The sequence below is a fragment of the Eretmochelys imbricata genome, chromosome 27 (assembly GCF_965152235.1).
Source record: "Eretmochelys imbricata isolate rEreImb1 chromosome 27, rEreImb1.hap1, whole genome shotgun sequence".
Taxonomy (NCBI): Eukaryota; Metazoa; Chordata; order Testudines; family Cheloniidae; genus Eretmochelys; species Eretmochelys imbricata.
In genome coordinates, this window is record NC_135598.1 from 13,095,867 (window position 1) to 13,111,352 (window position 15,486).

Sequence of the window (15,486 nt, forward strand, 5' to 3'; positions counted from 1 at the left end):
TAAGTCAGCAACCCTTTACTTAAAAGGAGACAAAAGGCAGCTCAAACTTTGCCTCATTAAGACAGCAACAAGACAGGGGTGAAAGAAAAGAAGAGTAGATTAGGAAAAGGCAAGAGAGCACGAGAGCAATGGAATAAAGTAAAGAAGATTAATTAGGGCATAAAGTAGTGATACAATTTTATTTATTGCAGCATTGTGGGACATTGCTAGAGATTACTGTGAGTTAAGTTGCTATTGCTCCCAAAGGAAGCACCAAAAAGTTACTGTGAAACACCAAATTAAGAACCAAGCCTGCATTCTCTTCTACTGTTGATTTACAAAGCTAGCTACTACACATTTTAAGAAACACCTTTCCCCAGTTTATCTTTTTCAACTCAGTGCAATGCAAAACTTTCCCCTTCAGAATTCACACGATCATATAATGCAAACACATAGCCAGTTGCTGCTCAGTGATGCTTACTCTACAGCAGTATGCAGATTTTTGTGACATGATGAGGTGTGGACACTGGAAAAAGGGAGTGAACCTGCTTCCTGTTGCTCTGCTAACCAAGGCAGGCCATTTTTCATTAGTTACTTCACACAGAGAGCTGGTGGTATTTGCTGAAGTTTCAGAACTGTACGAGCACATTTACCACTGGGGAGAAAGATATTTTTAATGCTGCTCTCAAAAAGAAGGTTTCAGAGGAGCAGCCGTGTTAGTCTGTCTTCGCAAAAAGAACAGGAGGACTTGTGGCACCTTAGAGACTAACCCATTTATTGGAGCATGAGCTTTCGTGAGCTACAGCTCACTTCATCGGATGCATACTTCTCAAAAAGAAGTAGCACAAAATGAGCCATATGGGCAGCTGTGTAAACTGGCATAACTTAATTGATTTCAGTAGAGCTACTCTGATTTTCTATTAATAGAGCTACCCTGATATTCTATGATTCTATGATTTACACCAGCTGAAGATCTACCCCAATGTATATTCTATTCAAGAGATGAGGAAACACAAGCATAGTCACTACTGAGTGCAAGTTTAATTGAGAGGTGTGCCTACCAAGCTATATTCCTATTACTGGGTATCAGATCCACTTAACACACAACTAGAAAAAATGGCTAACTGAAATGGTAATTACAAACTGCTAAATACTACAAGTTTGGTGCACAGAAGTACATATTAGAAATCCGGCAGGAAGATGGGGAGTGGAACATGGAAAACTTTTGCCTGAACAGCTGTTCTCCCAAAATCCATGGAAAGGCCAAAGGCAGAACCTCTGCAACAGGAGCCATGGGGAAAGGTCTCAGGTAAGTTTTAGGAGTCAGGGGTATGGTTTGTTCATATATATTCATATTTGTCCTGGCAATTGAAACTGCACATACCCACACAAATTATTTACACCAGTGGTTCTCAACCTGCAGCCCAAATAGCACACAGATGCGGGCTCCAGGCAGCTAGCTGCCACATGGCCCCGCATGGCGGGGCTTGGGGTCCGGGCAGCCAGCTGCTGCTCAGCCCCGCACAGCAGGTCCGGGGTCCTGGGGCCCCGCATGGCGGGCGTTGGGATCCCTGCCCAGCTCTCCACTCCTGGCCCCACTCTGTGGAGGTGTCTCTGGGCAGAGGGCGCGGAGCATAGGGGTTTGTGCGAGGGTTTAGTTGGGGGGCACTGTGGTTCTCAACCTGCGACCCAGATAACACTTTGTGGGCTGCATATTAAATAGGTTGAGAACCACTGAGTTACACAATGGGGCCATTGCTGGTCAGAATGTGATACATAATCTTTTAGAGCCATTTACATGATGGGCCAGAATTTGGCCTACAGGAAGTGTGAGAGTCTGCAGTGTCATCAGAGGAGTCAACAGACAATTTAATAGTTTTTCTTCTCAGTAGACTTTTTCATAGAAATGAGCCTAGGCTAGCCTGTTGGTTTACATCTCCTTATCCCTCCTTCCTGAGGAAATGAAAAATCAGCACCCTTCTGAGAACTCTGTTTCCCAAGAAATCACAAAACTGTCCTGGCAGATTTTTCCTCCTGCTCATATAGTTCAAGAAGTCACAAAAGTCAAGTCAAGGTCGGACAGACTGCTGCTGCAAACATGCCACTCAGGAATAAAAGGGAGTGAGTGACTCATGCTTTTTTCACATATTACCCAACATCATCGCTGTAGTAGAGGTTCTAGAGAAACAGCATGTTTCAGAACTCGATTACTCTATATCACTAAAAGAATGTCCCCAGTGCCCCCAACCTTACCCCCCAAAACACTTATTTATACCCCTGTGTCAGCTTGCACTGTTAATAAACTGTATCAATGCAGCATTACAATAGAATAAAAAGGACTCCGTCCTGCAAGGTGCTGAGCCAAAGCACTTCAGCTCATGCTTAACTTTAACCACATGCTTAAGTTCTAATGAAAAGTTCAACACGTGCTTAAGTGGTTTACTGAATCAAGGATTAAGTTCTTTGCTGCATTGGGCAAGAGTGTTTAGCACCTTGCAAAATCACACCCCAATGAATTATGATGACAAAAATCTGAGGCTGGTCTCAATACCAAAAAGAAGACCTAAAGAACTTGAAAAGCATTTTAGGAATCACAGTATGGCCTGCAAGGCCTAATCCCCAAGGCCAAAATTTTCAAAGCTGGGTACCTAAAGTTAGAGTCCTAAATCCATAGTTAGGTGCCTAAGAAAAAGCAGCTTGTTTTTCTGAGGTGATGAAAGTTGACAAATTCCCACTGAAACCAATGGGTACTATAAGTGCTCAGCACCTTTGAAAATCAGGTCACTTTTATTTAGATGTCTATATTTTTTACTTAGGAGCCTACCCTTTGGTACCCAGATTTGAAAATTTGGGCCCAGAATTTCAAGAAGCATCTTTAGTACCCCTCTGTGCAGGGTGCAGATCAGACTATATGAAAATGGATTGCTCAAGTTCTGGCAGATGATTTCTATCACTATCCTCTTCCTTTCTCTTCTCCTGTGAGTGTGAATGTAAATTACCACAGAGGCCAATATTTGCAACAGAAAATGTATATTAAGAAAAGTAAACATCTTGTACCACATATATCCCTCTGGAAAATTTATGATTAAGGCATAACTGCAGGCTAATTAAACTCCCGAGCTCAAATGCAACTTCATATAGTGCAAAATAAATAACTATGACCAACAGACAGAGATAACAGCATCAAACACTGCTGAGAAACAGGACCTGCCATCAAACTCAGATATACAGGATTATTTAAAAACTATACCTTTGATTGGTTAGCTATTTTAATTAGAATACCACAGTGTATAGTTTTTTATTCTCTAGCTACATATGAGGTAAGTATTATTACTAGTACTATATACCCATTTCAGCAGGCTACTTGACAAAAAGAAATGTGTTTTAAACTTATTTTAATCTCTGCAGAAAACATCAGGCATATTTTAGTACACCAGTGGTATAAACTAGAGTCAAATATTTTTCTGTGATAATTTGTTATAATCTCATTTTGAAAGCTCAAGATTCAGTAAAACTGAAATGAAATGAAAGCAATTTTATAAACATTCATTAAAGAAAACAACAAATTATATCAGACCTTGCTATCTAAGATTTCCAATTTGCCAAACATTGATTTGATAAAATTAAATCCACAGGAAATTTTATGGAAATGTATTGTGGCCATATTTTCTTTAAACCAGAGCAAGAAAAGGAGTTGACCCTATCATTCATCATTCAGATTGAAATTTTTAAAAATGACTTTCAAAAATTCAGTAATTTTCTGTCTTTGGGCTCTATTCTGCAGTGCCATATGCCTCTGCAAGGAGCTACTGAGCACTTTCAACTTCCATTGACTACGATGGGGGATAAGGTACTCAGCCCCTAACAAGATGAAGCCCTCTGATTCTTCCCCAGTAAAACCCTGGTAGAAAGGTTTTCACACACACATACAGCTCCAAAACAAAAGCCCCCATAAAATGTATATTTATTAACCATGCAAACACTAACACAAACAGTACACAAAATACAGTATGAATTCAGATCTATTGGTCATTTACCTAATTGAACAATTTCTCTTGTTTATCAAATACATGTAATCAGTAAGTAGAAGCACAGCAGGAAAGCAGAAGTTACCTTATTTAAATACATGATGGACTAGAAAGGGCCCTTCAAAACAAGTACTGCTATTGTACCTGTTGGTTACCAGCCCTCACACAGTTAACTGCTGCATGTGAAAAGACTTTTTATTCTTACCAATAAATTTCTGAGGCATTGAACTTTTTCGCTTTGCCACGTTGCTCGCTAACCTGTCCAGCACGAGTGCTCTCTCAGTCCCCATCTCTGCTTTGATGTGCCTTGCCTCCACGCTTGCTAGTTTGGAAAATGTGAAAAGAAAACACACGTAGGTTAAAAAAAAAAAAAAAAAAGGAAGAGATGAATGGTTTAATCTCCGGAGTTTGCCACAGTAACTGGAAGGAAACAGTTTGGAGATCTGATGTAAACTTGTTTTGTTGTTTTTCTGTTGTTCTTGTTCTTTGCGTCTTGGGCACCAGTTGCGGTCAGTGGAACCAAGCACAGAAACGCACACAAATCTTGCAGTCTTAAGCTCGTGCAGGAGAGCATAACCCATACAAAACCAATATCTTCATTAGCAAGAGGAAGTGTAAAATAAACAGGCTGGACGTGGTTGGTTACAAAATACAGATGGAGATATAAGCCCTGCTCGGCTTTCCTTTTGATTCTGAGTAACACTATGTGACAGCTGCAGACCAATATAATTCTTCAAGACAGCTTAAAAAAAGATACAGTCCCTATGTTATATTATCAAAAAAGCTCAAGTATTTTAATAATACTGCTCAGAAACTAGGGTTGTTAGTAAAATAGCAACAAAGAAACATAAAATCTTTCTATAAATTTTACATTTTTTAAAATAGTCTTACAATACTGTCTTCCATTCCCAATTTTTTTCCAGATTCTAGAAAAAGTCTGTTATCTAGTCTTACATTTTTTCTGTTTGTTACAACTGAAATTCACTGTGCACTCTCTATGCATCACTTTCAGTATTATTATTAGATATTCAGAGCTATTTAAAACTATTTAAACTGCCTAGAATTTCTGAAATTTAAGCATACTTGGTGTGTGTCTGTTCTATGTACCATTCATCTAGTGCTGTGGCTCTAGCATTTTCCAGAGTAAGACCCTAGCTGTACTAGCCAGGGCCCACTGTCACACATTCAGCTGTGAATGATCTCAACCTCATCAAATTATGAACTGGACCAGCCATGACTACTTGTTTGTCACCTCAACCCAGTACTACCAGTCTCATTCTGATTTTAACTGCTCTAGCCCCCAAATTCTTGTTTTCTCCTCAGGGACAGGTATTATTACTAGTGATATGTATTAGAGCACCACTAGGAGACAATAACCAAGATTAGGGTCACACCGTGGTAGAAACTAAACAAACATATTAGATACAGACTGTGCCCCAAAGAGCTTACAATCTGAATGGACAAGATGGACAAAGGGTGGAAGGGAAGTAAGTTGCCCAAGGCCCCACAGCAGGTTGGGCTGTGGGATGACCTCACTGTAAATGGACAATTTAAATGTTACAATATTTCATGTGGATACCATAAGCTTTGGTGTCTTGCCTAGACAGGAGAGAAGTCTTATCATAAATGGAGGATACATAAACATTTCATGCTGCAGACCAATTAAGTGCAGTTTATAAAGTATTAGACCTAAATTAATCTATTTGCTAAAAATACAGCAGTAGAAATAATGTAAAATATGGCTGTGATAACAAAAGTGCCCAATCATTCTCCTTTAAGCTACTGTGCAATATTTTTCTGACATTTAAAAATAAGTTAAACCTTAGATGTTTACTGTTACTGATATTGGATGTATTTTAATCAGTACTAACCATGACCCACCAAACCTCAGCCATTATTTAGTTTGTCAGTGTTTGCACAGCGTTTTGAAAATATAAAGTGCTTCACAAGTGTTAAGTATCAAACTGCTCCTGCCATGAAATCTAGCTATATATATGACTCAGAATGGATGGAATAACTGGGTCTGTATCTCCATTGTGTTACTCTGGTTTTATGCAGGTGTATCTCCATTGATTTACATGATAAATCAGGCCCACAAATGAACACATTCACAGTGTTTTAAAGGTAATAATATCTTGCCTTTATATTGTGGTTATTTTTAATCCAAAGGATCACAACATGCTAAACAAACTTAAGAAAATATACATACTATAAACAGAGATCACTATATCATCAGCTAAAATGCAGCTGCCTCTGGGGTGAAAGAGTATACAAACACAACATAACAATTGAAGTGAGAAGCATACCAGAATCAGTTGAAACGGCAAGAGAAAGTTAAGTTGCATTTTGGCCAGTATCTTTGAGTTAACTCTTGCAAAGCGTGCAATGGGATCTTTAATGTCAGCTTACATCTCATCCAAAAGCTGTCACATTCAGCAACACAATACGCCCTAGCATCATGCTGGGGAATTTGGTTTGATACTAATTCAGGGGGAAGAGCACCCACTACTAAATCCCCAGCACCACTCCATATGGCCCCCTTGGTTATCTTTGGAGGTCTCCTATCCAAGTTCTGAATCATCCTAAACCCAGTAAGCTTTTAATTTTGACAGGATCACTGTACAAGGCAGTTTGCTATTAATAATTAAAAGAAACTCAGCAACCCACATCTGTCCTGAACAAAAACAAGTTAGGTATTATGTTTTCAACTATGGTCACTTTTTATACCCAGAAGCTTTTCACTGGAACGAAAAATATCCATGCAAAAGAGGGCACAATAAATATGTGATAACAGTACTGCTTACTTGTTTATTTCTTTCCTATTCACAGCTCTTTGTTTGCTTTTTCGATTTTCTTTTATTCCTCCTACACCTCTAAGTCTTTCCTAGTATCCTCTCATCAGTTGTTGTTGTTATTTTTTAATATACATTCTCAGAGCTACTTTATATATCTATTGGTAGAACTCTAGGAGCAAGAAACGGTGAATACAAGATGTTTCACTCAGCGCAAGACCTATATTGGGAGTTATCCTTAGCATCTTGATGTCATATTGGTTTTATCAATGCCATTTATTTACCACTGATGGAACCTCACTACATTACAGTCTAAAATGGTAGACATGCAGCTTCCTGCTGGGTGACACTAATATTCTGTGCAGAGAAGAGATTGCTGAAGAGACACTAAATATTGACCTACATAGTATGTTCTGGGTCATCTGGAAATGTCAATTTTCTAGACAGTTGTGTCTCATGATTTTAAGCTTTTCTTCTGCATGCTAGTAGCCCTTTGTTTTTAAGAAACTGCAAAATATGGGCTGCAAAATATATTTGCAACCTCTTCAAAATGTAGTTCTAGAAAAACAATATGTTTGTTTCTGTAGCAGGAGCATACAAGCATAGGCGCAGCTGTCCCACACCTTATCAGTGTAGCTCTCCCTGTCTAAAGGCTGGCCTGAGATACTCCCATCTACCTGTTCATTCTTGTCCATTTAATTAATAAAGAATCATACTTAGCAGTTATGTAGCATTTTTCCTCATTCAAAGATCACAAAACACTTCTCAAAAGGTAGGTAAGTATCTTTATGTCCATTTTATTGATGAAGAAACGGAGGCTCAAAGAGGCAATGTGTCTTCTAAAGTGACTGCAATTGCAGTTGGTCAGTTTTTGGCCAGTCTTTAGGAATGGAACCCACATCTCCTGACTCCTACTCTGGTACTTTATTCACTTGATGTTCCAAGTAGAAACTGTCATTTCAACATGTAGTTAACAATATAATCTAAATACACCAGGCATCTTTTTTTGTTTTTGTTATTTTGTCACTTATTGACCTAGGATGGTTCAGAAGGATCTGGATTTAAATCAGCAATCATCTGAACACTGATTTCTGAATGGCTTGACAGAGGCACAAGGAAATGACAGATGACTTGCCCAAGGTTACATAGAGAGTAACTGAACAGCGTGATCAAAAACCTAGACTCTTAATGAAGTTATACTACTTTAGATTGTGATCTTGATATGTCATTCAAATCAAATAATGTTGGCCATGGTTCATCTTTGGATGGGACAGCACCATAAAAATTCCCAAGGATGCTGCAGGAAGTGTTGGAGATTCATTAGGTATTATTCTTCCCTTTGAACCTTCACTAATCAATGCCCTAGCACGGTGTTAGAAACACTGAGGAGCTGTCTTTCAAGTGAAATGTAAAGCCAAGTTTCTGATCATGGCCTTCTACCCAAGAGTAGGACAGTGTTAGCTCTAGTGTCCTGACCATTTTCAACTAAACTCTTCCTGAAGTCGCAATTGGGTATGGCATTCTTCACTTAATATCTTAGACATCTATGTAGTGCTTATAAATGCTGTTGTCCAGTGTTTGCATTTCAGGTGTAAGTGTATGTGCATTTCAGTGTTAGTCCTGTGTTTAAAAAACATTTTGGGATGAAAAGCATTACATACATGTGAGCTATTTTTCATTACGACCACCAGTCTTTTGCTATAACCATTAGATTAATTATATTAATTTCTTAAGAGAGCAGAGACTCATTATACTAATTTCTTAAGAGAGCAGTGTCTCTAGAAAGCTCTAGTGTCTACTACCCTGCTGTAGAAATAGAAGGAGCGGGTCCTTTTCTTCCAGTCATGAACATTAATATTTTATCATTTGGCCTGTAATGAATTGTTTCCACAATGTGGTCTCTGTCACACTGTGACTATACTTTTTAGTGCATGTGGGCATCGTTAACAAACCTTGAAGTGCTAAATGAAGCTCAAATTAGAGGCATTGTTTCCTGTCTCATCTACTATGTGGTCACTAAATAATGGAGAGTGGAACATAGAGGTGGGTTATTGTGCTAAGAAAACGGTGTGATCAGAGATTGTTATCAAGGACAGAGCTAAGTTCTAACAATACTGTTACATAAAATCTTTTTTTTTTCAGCAATATTGTTACCATGCCACATTCTGAGCAAGTAGAATACTAAAATGCAATGAGAAATTATTTAAAATTTTAAAAGAATGAATGAACTAGAGATTGCTGAAAATTCTTTATCACTAGAGATCTGTTTTTTATTTATTTCCCTTTTCCTTCAGTTCACTTGTTTAAATTGTAATTCTACAAACAGTCTGACACTCAACTTTTAAGGGATACATTAGGTTTCCATAATACATCTTGTATTCTGCTGCTGCTACTATTATTACTACTGTGTTGTGGTTTTTTCCAGTGATCTCAAAGAGCTTTACAAACAATAATTAAGCCTCACAACCTTCTGGTAAGATAGGTGCAGTAAATCATATTCCTGTTTTAGAGAAAGATAAACTGAGGCATTAAGAGGGTAAGACACTTACAGGACTCCCTGTCCCCTGATATTACTTATAACTTTTGGAATTCAACTTTAGATATATGGACTTTGTCCAGGAGTCATTAAAAAGAATAAATATTCTCCAAGCTTTGTAGAGAGCCTGTGTGCCTCAGGGAAATTATGTTTGTGTGTTTGTTTTTAGTTTATTTTTTAATAAAAGAAGGTTAACTTTTGCATTTAGAAGTTAGTAACAACGTACAACTACTGGAGAAGGATGAGAAAAATATGGGATCTGCCTCCAGATTTTATCCTCCTGAAAGCAACAGGAATAGGCTTGGAAATCAAAACATGGATCTATCTTGAGGAAAAACTTTATGAAGTATATTGTCTGCTCCTGGGGTCTATCTAGTTCCTCTCCAAACCAGAGTGAATTTCTGGCTTTTACTCAGAGAACATAGGTCTTGGTCTTACTCTGCTCTGGTTTTCATAGAAGACAGTAAATAGAAAAATCTGATCCATTTAAGTACAAATCAGAATATTCATCCAGTTCTGAGACTTAGGACAACATTTTCAAAAGGGCTGAAGTGATGTAGAAGCCTGAATCCCATTTTCAAAAGAGACTTAGGCACTTAGGAACCTAAACCTCATTGACTTTTGATGAGACTAAGGCACATAAATGCCTAAAATCACTTTTGAAAATGAGATTTAGGAGCCCAACATCTCTTAGGTATTTTTGAATATTATCCTGAATGTCTAAAAATGTCAGAGCAACACTGTAACGTGTAATCCTTGAAGCTCCATATGGAAATCATATAATTGTTCCCATGGCTGATCTACATAATCACATGTTCCTATTACTATTATCCTCATCCTCCCCCACACAGTTTCCTCCATGTATTTATTACACCCCTTTCCTGCACCTTGTCTTAAATTAGGGTGTAAAGCTCTTCTGGATAGAGACTGTCTTTTACTATGTGTTTTTGCACTTATTATAATAAGACCCTTGTATTACTTAGGCCTTCTGGACACCACTGTAATAAATAATAATCATCACAATAGCAGCAGCAGCAGGGTTACGGGTAAGAGGAGCAATGACATGACATTTCAAGATTTTGCTCTTGCTGTCTCAACCTGTGGGGAGGAAATGCCACACTGAGGTGGAAACTTCTGAAATGTTGACAAATGTAAGGTGAATCTTTTTGCATATCAGCCATTGTCATCAATGAACATTCTACATGTGGAACGAGGGCAGAATATGCCATCTAATACAGTGCCTAACAGCAGCGAATTGAATAGAAATGCCTCAGCAAGATTGGAGTTCCTGTTTTTCATAAATCTTACAGTGCCACTAAAAAACATTGCAGCATTTTTTAAGCTGTGAGGCCTTAAAAGCAGAGTATACTGATACATAATGCTGTACTGGAAATTTATATTTCCTCTATGACCAGTTTACGCACTATTTTAGCACTGTTTATGGATAAGTGAAAAGTTGCCATTCTGAAGTGAGTACAAATGATGGGAACTACTATAATGCAGAAATCTACAGTAGGTATAAAGTTTCTGTGCCTCAATTTCCATGTGGTGGGCATCTCAATGTGATTGCCACCATCTGAGTGTACCTTGTAAGATAAAGCTGAAGCTATGGTATGTACAGGTTCTCATGAAAATCACAACTTCCTGACACGCTCAGTTAACCATTTACTTTTACTGATACTCAACACATTTCTTTGTGCGCAAAAAGGAAAACACGCTATGAAGCACTAATTAACCTTGATAAATCATCATTTCCTGAATTTTTTTTTGCACACTAACGGCCAAACCTGCAAGCAGCTCTGCAAGGTGGGGAGGAATCCTTGCACCCATTGCAGAGTTCTAATAAATCAATAGGGATTCATGAGCGCAAGGGCTTACCTTTGTGGTGCTACTTGCATAAATAGGGTCTAAAATAGCTGAATATTTTTTCTTGATAACAAAATTATTGTAGGGATATGGCTATGTTTGAAGTGTCCATGTTAATTCTGTAACTTTATTACTATTTATTATTATTCACATAAAAGTATTTTAATCCTTATTTTTAATTTTCATATTTTATCAGAGTAAAACATGCACTTAAACTCTTTGTTTGAAAAGAAACATCTATTTCAAATTCAGAACCAAAAATGAGAGGCTTGATACTTTACGTTCACTTTTCAAGGCAGGAAGTTCCTAGCTATAACAGCAGGAGAATGGGAGCCAGAATGCTGAAGTTTTCATAGATACTAAGGTCAGAAGGGACAATTATGATCATCTAGTCTGACCTCCTGCACAACGCAGGCCACAGAATCTCACCTACCCACTCCTGCGAAAAACCTCACCTATGTCTGAGCTATTGAAGTCCTCAAATTGTGGTTTAAAGACTTCAAGGAGCAGAGAATCCTCCAGCAACTGACCCGTGCCCCATGCTACAGAGGAAGGCGAAAAACCTCCAGGGCCTCTTCCAATCTGCCCTGGAGGAAAATTCCTTCCCGACCCCAAATATGACGATCAGCTAAACCCTGAGCATATGGGCAAGATTCACCAGCCAGATACTACAGAAAATTCTTTCCTGGGTAACTCAGATCCCACCCCATCTAACATCCCATCACAGGCCATTAGGCCTATTTACCATGAAATATGAGTTTTAGACTCATATCTGCTACTGACTAATTCTGTAAACTTTCAGCAAGTCACAACCTCTCTATGCCTGTGTAAAATGGGGATAATTATATATTTCCTACCTCATAGGGATGCTGTGAGGCTTAATTTATTTTATGTTTTGAAATTCTCTGATGAAAATAGCTATGAAAAGGGAGAGTATTATTGTTGTTACTTTTGCCACTGATATATTTTCTGAAATCCAGTATTGGAGTAATGAAAAGGAAAACAGAAGTTCCAAACTATTATTGGAAATTAACTTTTAAATCAGGTGACAAAACTTCGCTTCAGAATAACTAAAGGAATTCAAGTCGCTGACCAATATAGACTACATGAATGTAAAATTAGTTTGCCTGCATTCACAAAAGGTTCTGTTCAATCATTAAACTACTTAGCTACTATCACAATATACATGACAGTTATTTTTATTTTGTTTCAATTTAGAACAATAAAAAGAACCTCTACTCTGGCTCTGAATGCTGTGTCACTTATTTAAAATTACAAAACTAAGCTCAATCAGTTGATCTCTTCTCCAAGTAGCAACTCATAATCAAATACTAATACCCATTGCCTTTGCCTATACCTCAATTTTCCCATTTCCCTTCAAAAGCCAAGTACAACATATGGGCCCCCTTCAGTGTGCCCTTAAAGTGGGCAAATGGAACATAGATTCTTTCTGTTCACATAAATATGCATATTTCTATCTCCTTGTTTATTATTGAATATTTCTCATCGAAACTTCTCTCTACATTAGAGGCTGGTCCATCAAGAGTGTCAGGATCCCCACCCCATTTCCATCCCCCAGCCCAATACTTTTGCAGTTTGAAACACTTACAAATTCTAACTGATTATGATGGTATCAGCAAATATTAATCTACTGAAAAATAGTTCTGAATGGACTAACACATGCAAACAGTTGCTGTAATGAAATACCAGCAGCAACTCATCCAATGAAATAAACCACATAATAGTACTAGTGTAGGACTAATTTAATTTAATGTGGATGTCACCTACAGAAATGCTGTGTATGAAGAATTCTGGATGTTTTATTGAAAGTAACAGTGAAATAAAAAAGTAATTAAAATAAAAGCATTATTTAACTAGCTGCCTGAGGGATGCATTAAACTAGACCTTTTTATGAGATCTGCAGCCCCTTAGGTTACTTGAAATGATTGTAGTGAAAACTGTTTTCAGGCTGCAAATTAACAGTTTGCCAGATGCCCTTTTAAAGGCACTGTAACATACAAAGACAAGCACTGTAATCTGATAAACTTACCAGCCTCACACATGCCAGTGCTCTGCAAGTAAGTACGACAGCGCTCTTTATGCTCCTCTAATGAGCTTCTCTGCTTGTAACTCCTTCCACAAAACTCACATTTGTAGGGCTTCTCCACTAGAAAGAAAAGATGGCAGGATAAAATAACCACATGAAACTGATGATGCCTTCCTGGCATATGAGCACATAATTACTGATAACTCTCAATTTAACACTTGGGGAATGCCTTAAATTCCTATATAATTGATAACTATTATTATTATTACTATGAAATCAAGGTTAACTAAGGGTGAAATTCACCCTGGTATGGAGGGTCCATACATGGCCCTCTTCCTTACTTAAGTCCAGCAGTGCCCTACTATAGTGATGGAATATCTGTCAAAGAGCTTCTGCACTGCATGCAGCTGAAATTTGTGTCAAATAGGCTGGAAAATAATGGGCCAACAGGGGAAGACCAAAGGGGTCACTGGACCTGGATTTGCACAGATTCATATATCCCAATCTGATATCATGACTGCAGAGGGGCTGTACTGGAACCCTGCAGACTGCTCACAGGTCAGGGTCCAGATTCTGTTCTCACCCAAACTCTGCAGATCAATCAAATTTGTGGTGTATGGGATATAAATTCATCTGATGAAGTGAGCTGTAGCTCACGAAAGCTTATGCTCAAATGAATTTGTTAGTCTCTAGGTGCCACAAGTACTCCTTTTCTTTTTGTGAATACAGACTAACATGCTAGCTACTCTGAAACCTGTCACCCTAGGACAGTAATTTTATGTTAGTAAATTTATAAATAATTGCTAAAATATGCCTGAGATTTTGTAACTAGGCACAGTTTTAACAAAATGAATACAGCACTTTGCATGGCTGATTTTTCCTGGTAGAATATAAAATAAATATGCAATAGATACATATCTGTTGATACCATGATAACATCACTAATGTAAATTATCATCATTTAATTAGCATGTTGCTTTTAAAAGATCTAATCAGAAATTATCGTCTCCCTCTTGGAAGAATAAAGAGTCTCCCTTTGTTCATCCTTAGACTAACACGGCTGTTACTCTGAAATCAGAACTGTTCAGTTATCCTTAATGCATTTCATATCCTAAGATTGTAGGAGGCAGTGCTCTTAGGATCAGAGTTTCATAAGTTAGCCCCCACATTTGCAGAATCAGGAACAAAACCTAGGAGCTCTGATTCCTAGTACCCCACTCTAAGCACTAGCTTCTCTTAGCATAACCCCCTAACGTAGAGGCACTACACTTGTGTGAAACGGGACTTGCACCATTGTTACTTAACCTGGTAATTTATAGGGGTGAGGCCCTGTCTACACACGATCTTGTACTGATTTACTTAAACAGGTTTAGTTAAAACAGTGGAAGCCCTTGTGTGGATGCTCTTATTTCAGTTTCAGAGTGGCTTATTTCAATGTAGGTTAAACATGTTCCTAATCAATTTAAAATAAACTGAAATAAACCTGGTTTTAACTGAAATAAAAGTGTCCATACAGCCTTTACACTGCTTTAATTGAATTAGTCTAAAACGCCCCTTAAGTTAAACTAGTGCCACTCTATGTGTAGACAAGTTCTAAAGGCACATAGGTGCAAACCCCTTCTTGAAATCAGTACAACACATATATATTGGGGGTTTGCACTCTATACCAGTACAACTTCCCCCCGTTCCCTCCCCCCAAAAAAAACCCCAGTATAGTTAGGACCTTTGTTTATGTATTTAAAGATTTTAACATCTTTTAATTAGTCACTAACAGGCTTCTCAGAACAACTTTAATCACAAACAGCTTCCGATTGTAAGGTTATTAGTTCACATATTGTTTGGCAGCTGTGCCAAAGAGGGTTGCTGCATTGTTGATTAAGATGTGTTTGACACATGATGTTTTTATGTGAGTCCTGATGGGGACATGTAGTTTTGTTGATCTGGGTCAAAGTCAAATCAGAATCTTGTTTATCCATGTAAGATAATCTCATTTTTGACTTTCAGAGTAGCAGCCGTGTTAGTCTATTTGATTCTTTGTACGGTTAAACTTTTTTTCTGCATATGGTAGTACATAGATAGTATCTGTCATTCAAAATCCTTGAATCTGTCATTCAAAATAGAGGTTTTTCTAAACCTCTATGTAATACATTAAGGACATATAAAAATAAACAGGAGTAAGTGTGATCTGATTGTTAAAGAGCAGGACTAGGAATTAGAATGTATGGGTTCTATTCCTAG

General features: G+C 37.9%; 1 protein-coding gene across 2 annotated transcripts in view; it reads right to left on the minus strand.

Moving 5' to 3' along the window:
• The window catches only part of IKZF3 (IKAROS family zinc finger 3), a 54,321-nt gene that overhangs the window by 9,022 nt on the left and 29,813 nt on the right, over positions 1-15,486 (minus strand). For both annotated transcript variants that reach the window (XM_077806331.1, XM_077806329.1), the window contains 2 exons: positions 13,252-13,368; positions 4,213-4,329 (listed from right to left, as the gene is read on the minus strand). In XM_077806331.1, coding sequence (XP_077662457.1) covers positions 4,213-4,329; positions 13,252-13,368 — 234 coding nt within the window. The remainder of the gene's footprint in view (positions 1-4,212; positions 4,330-13,251; positions 13,369-15,486) is intronic.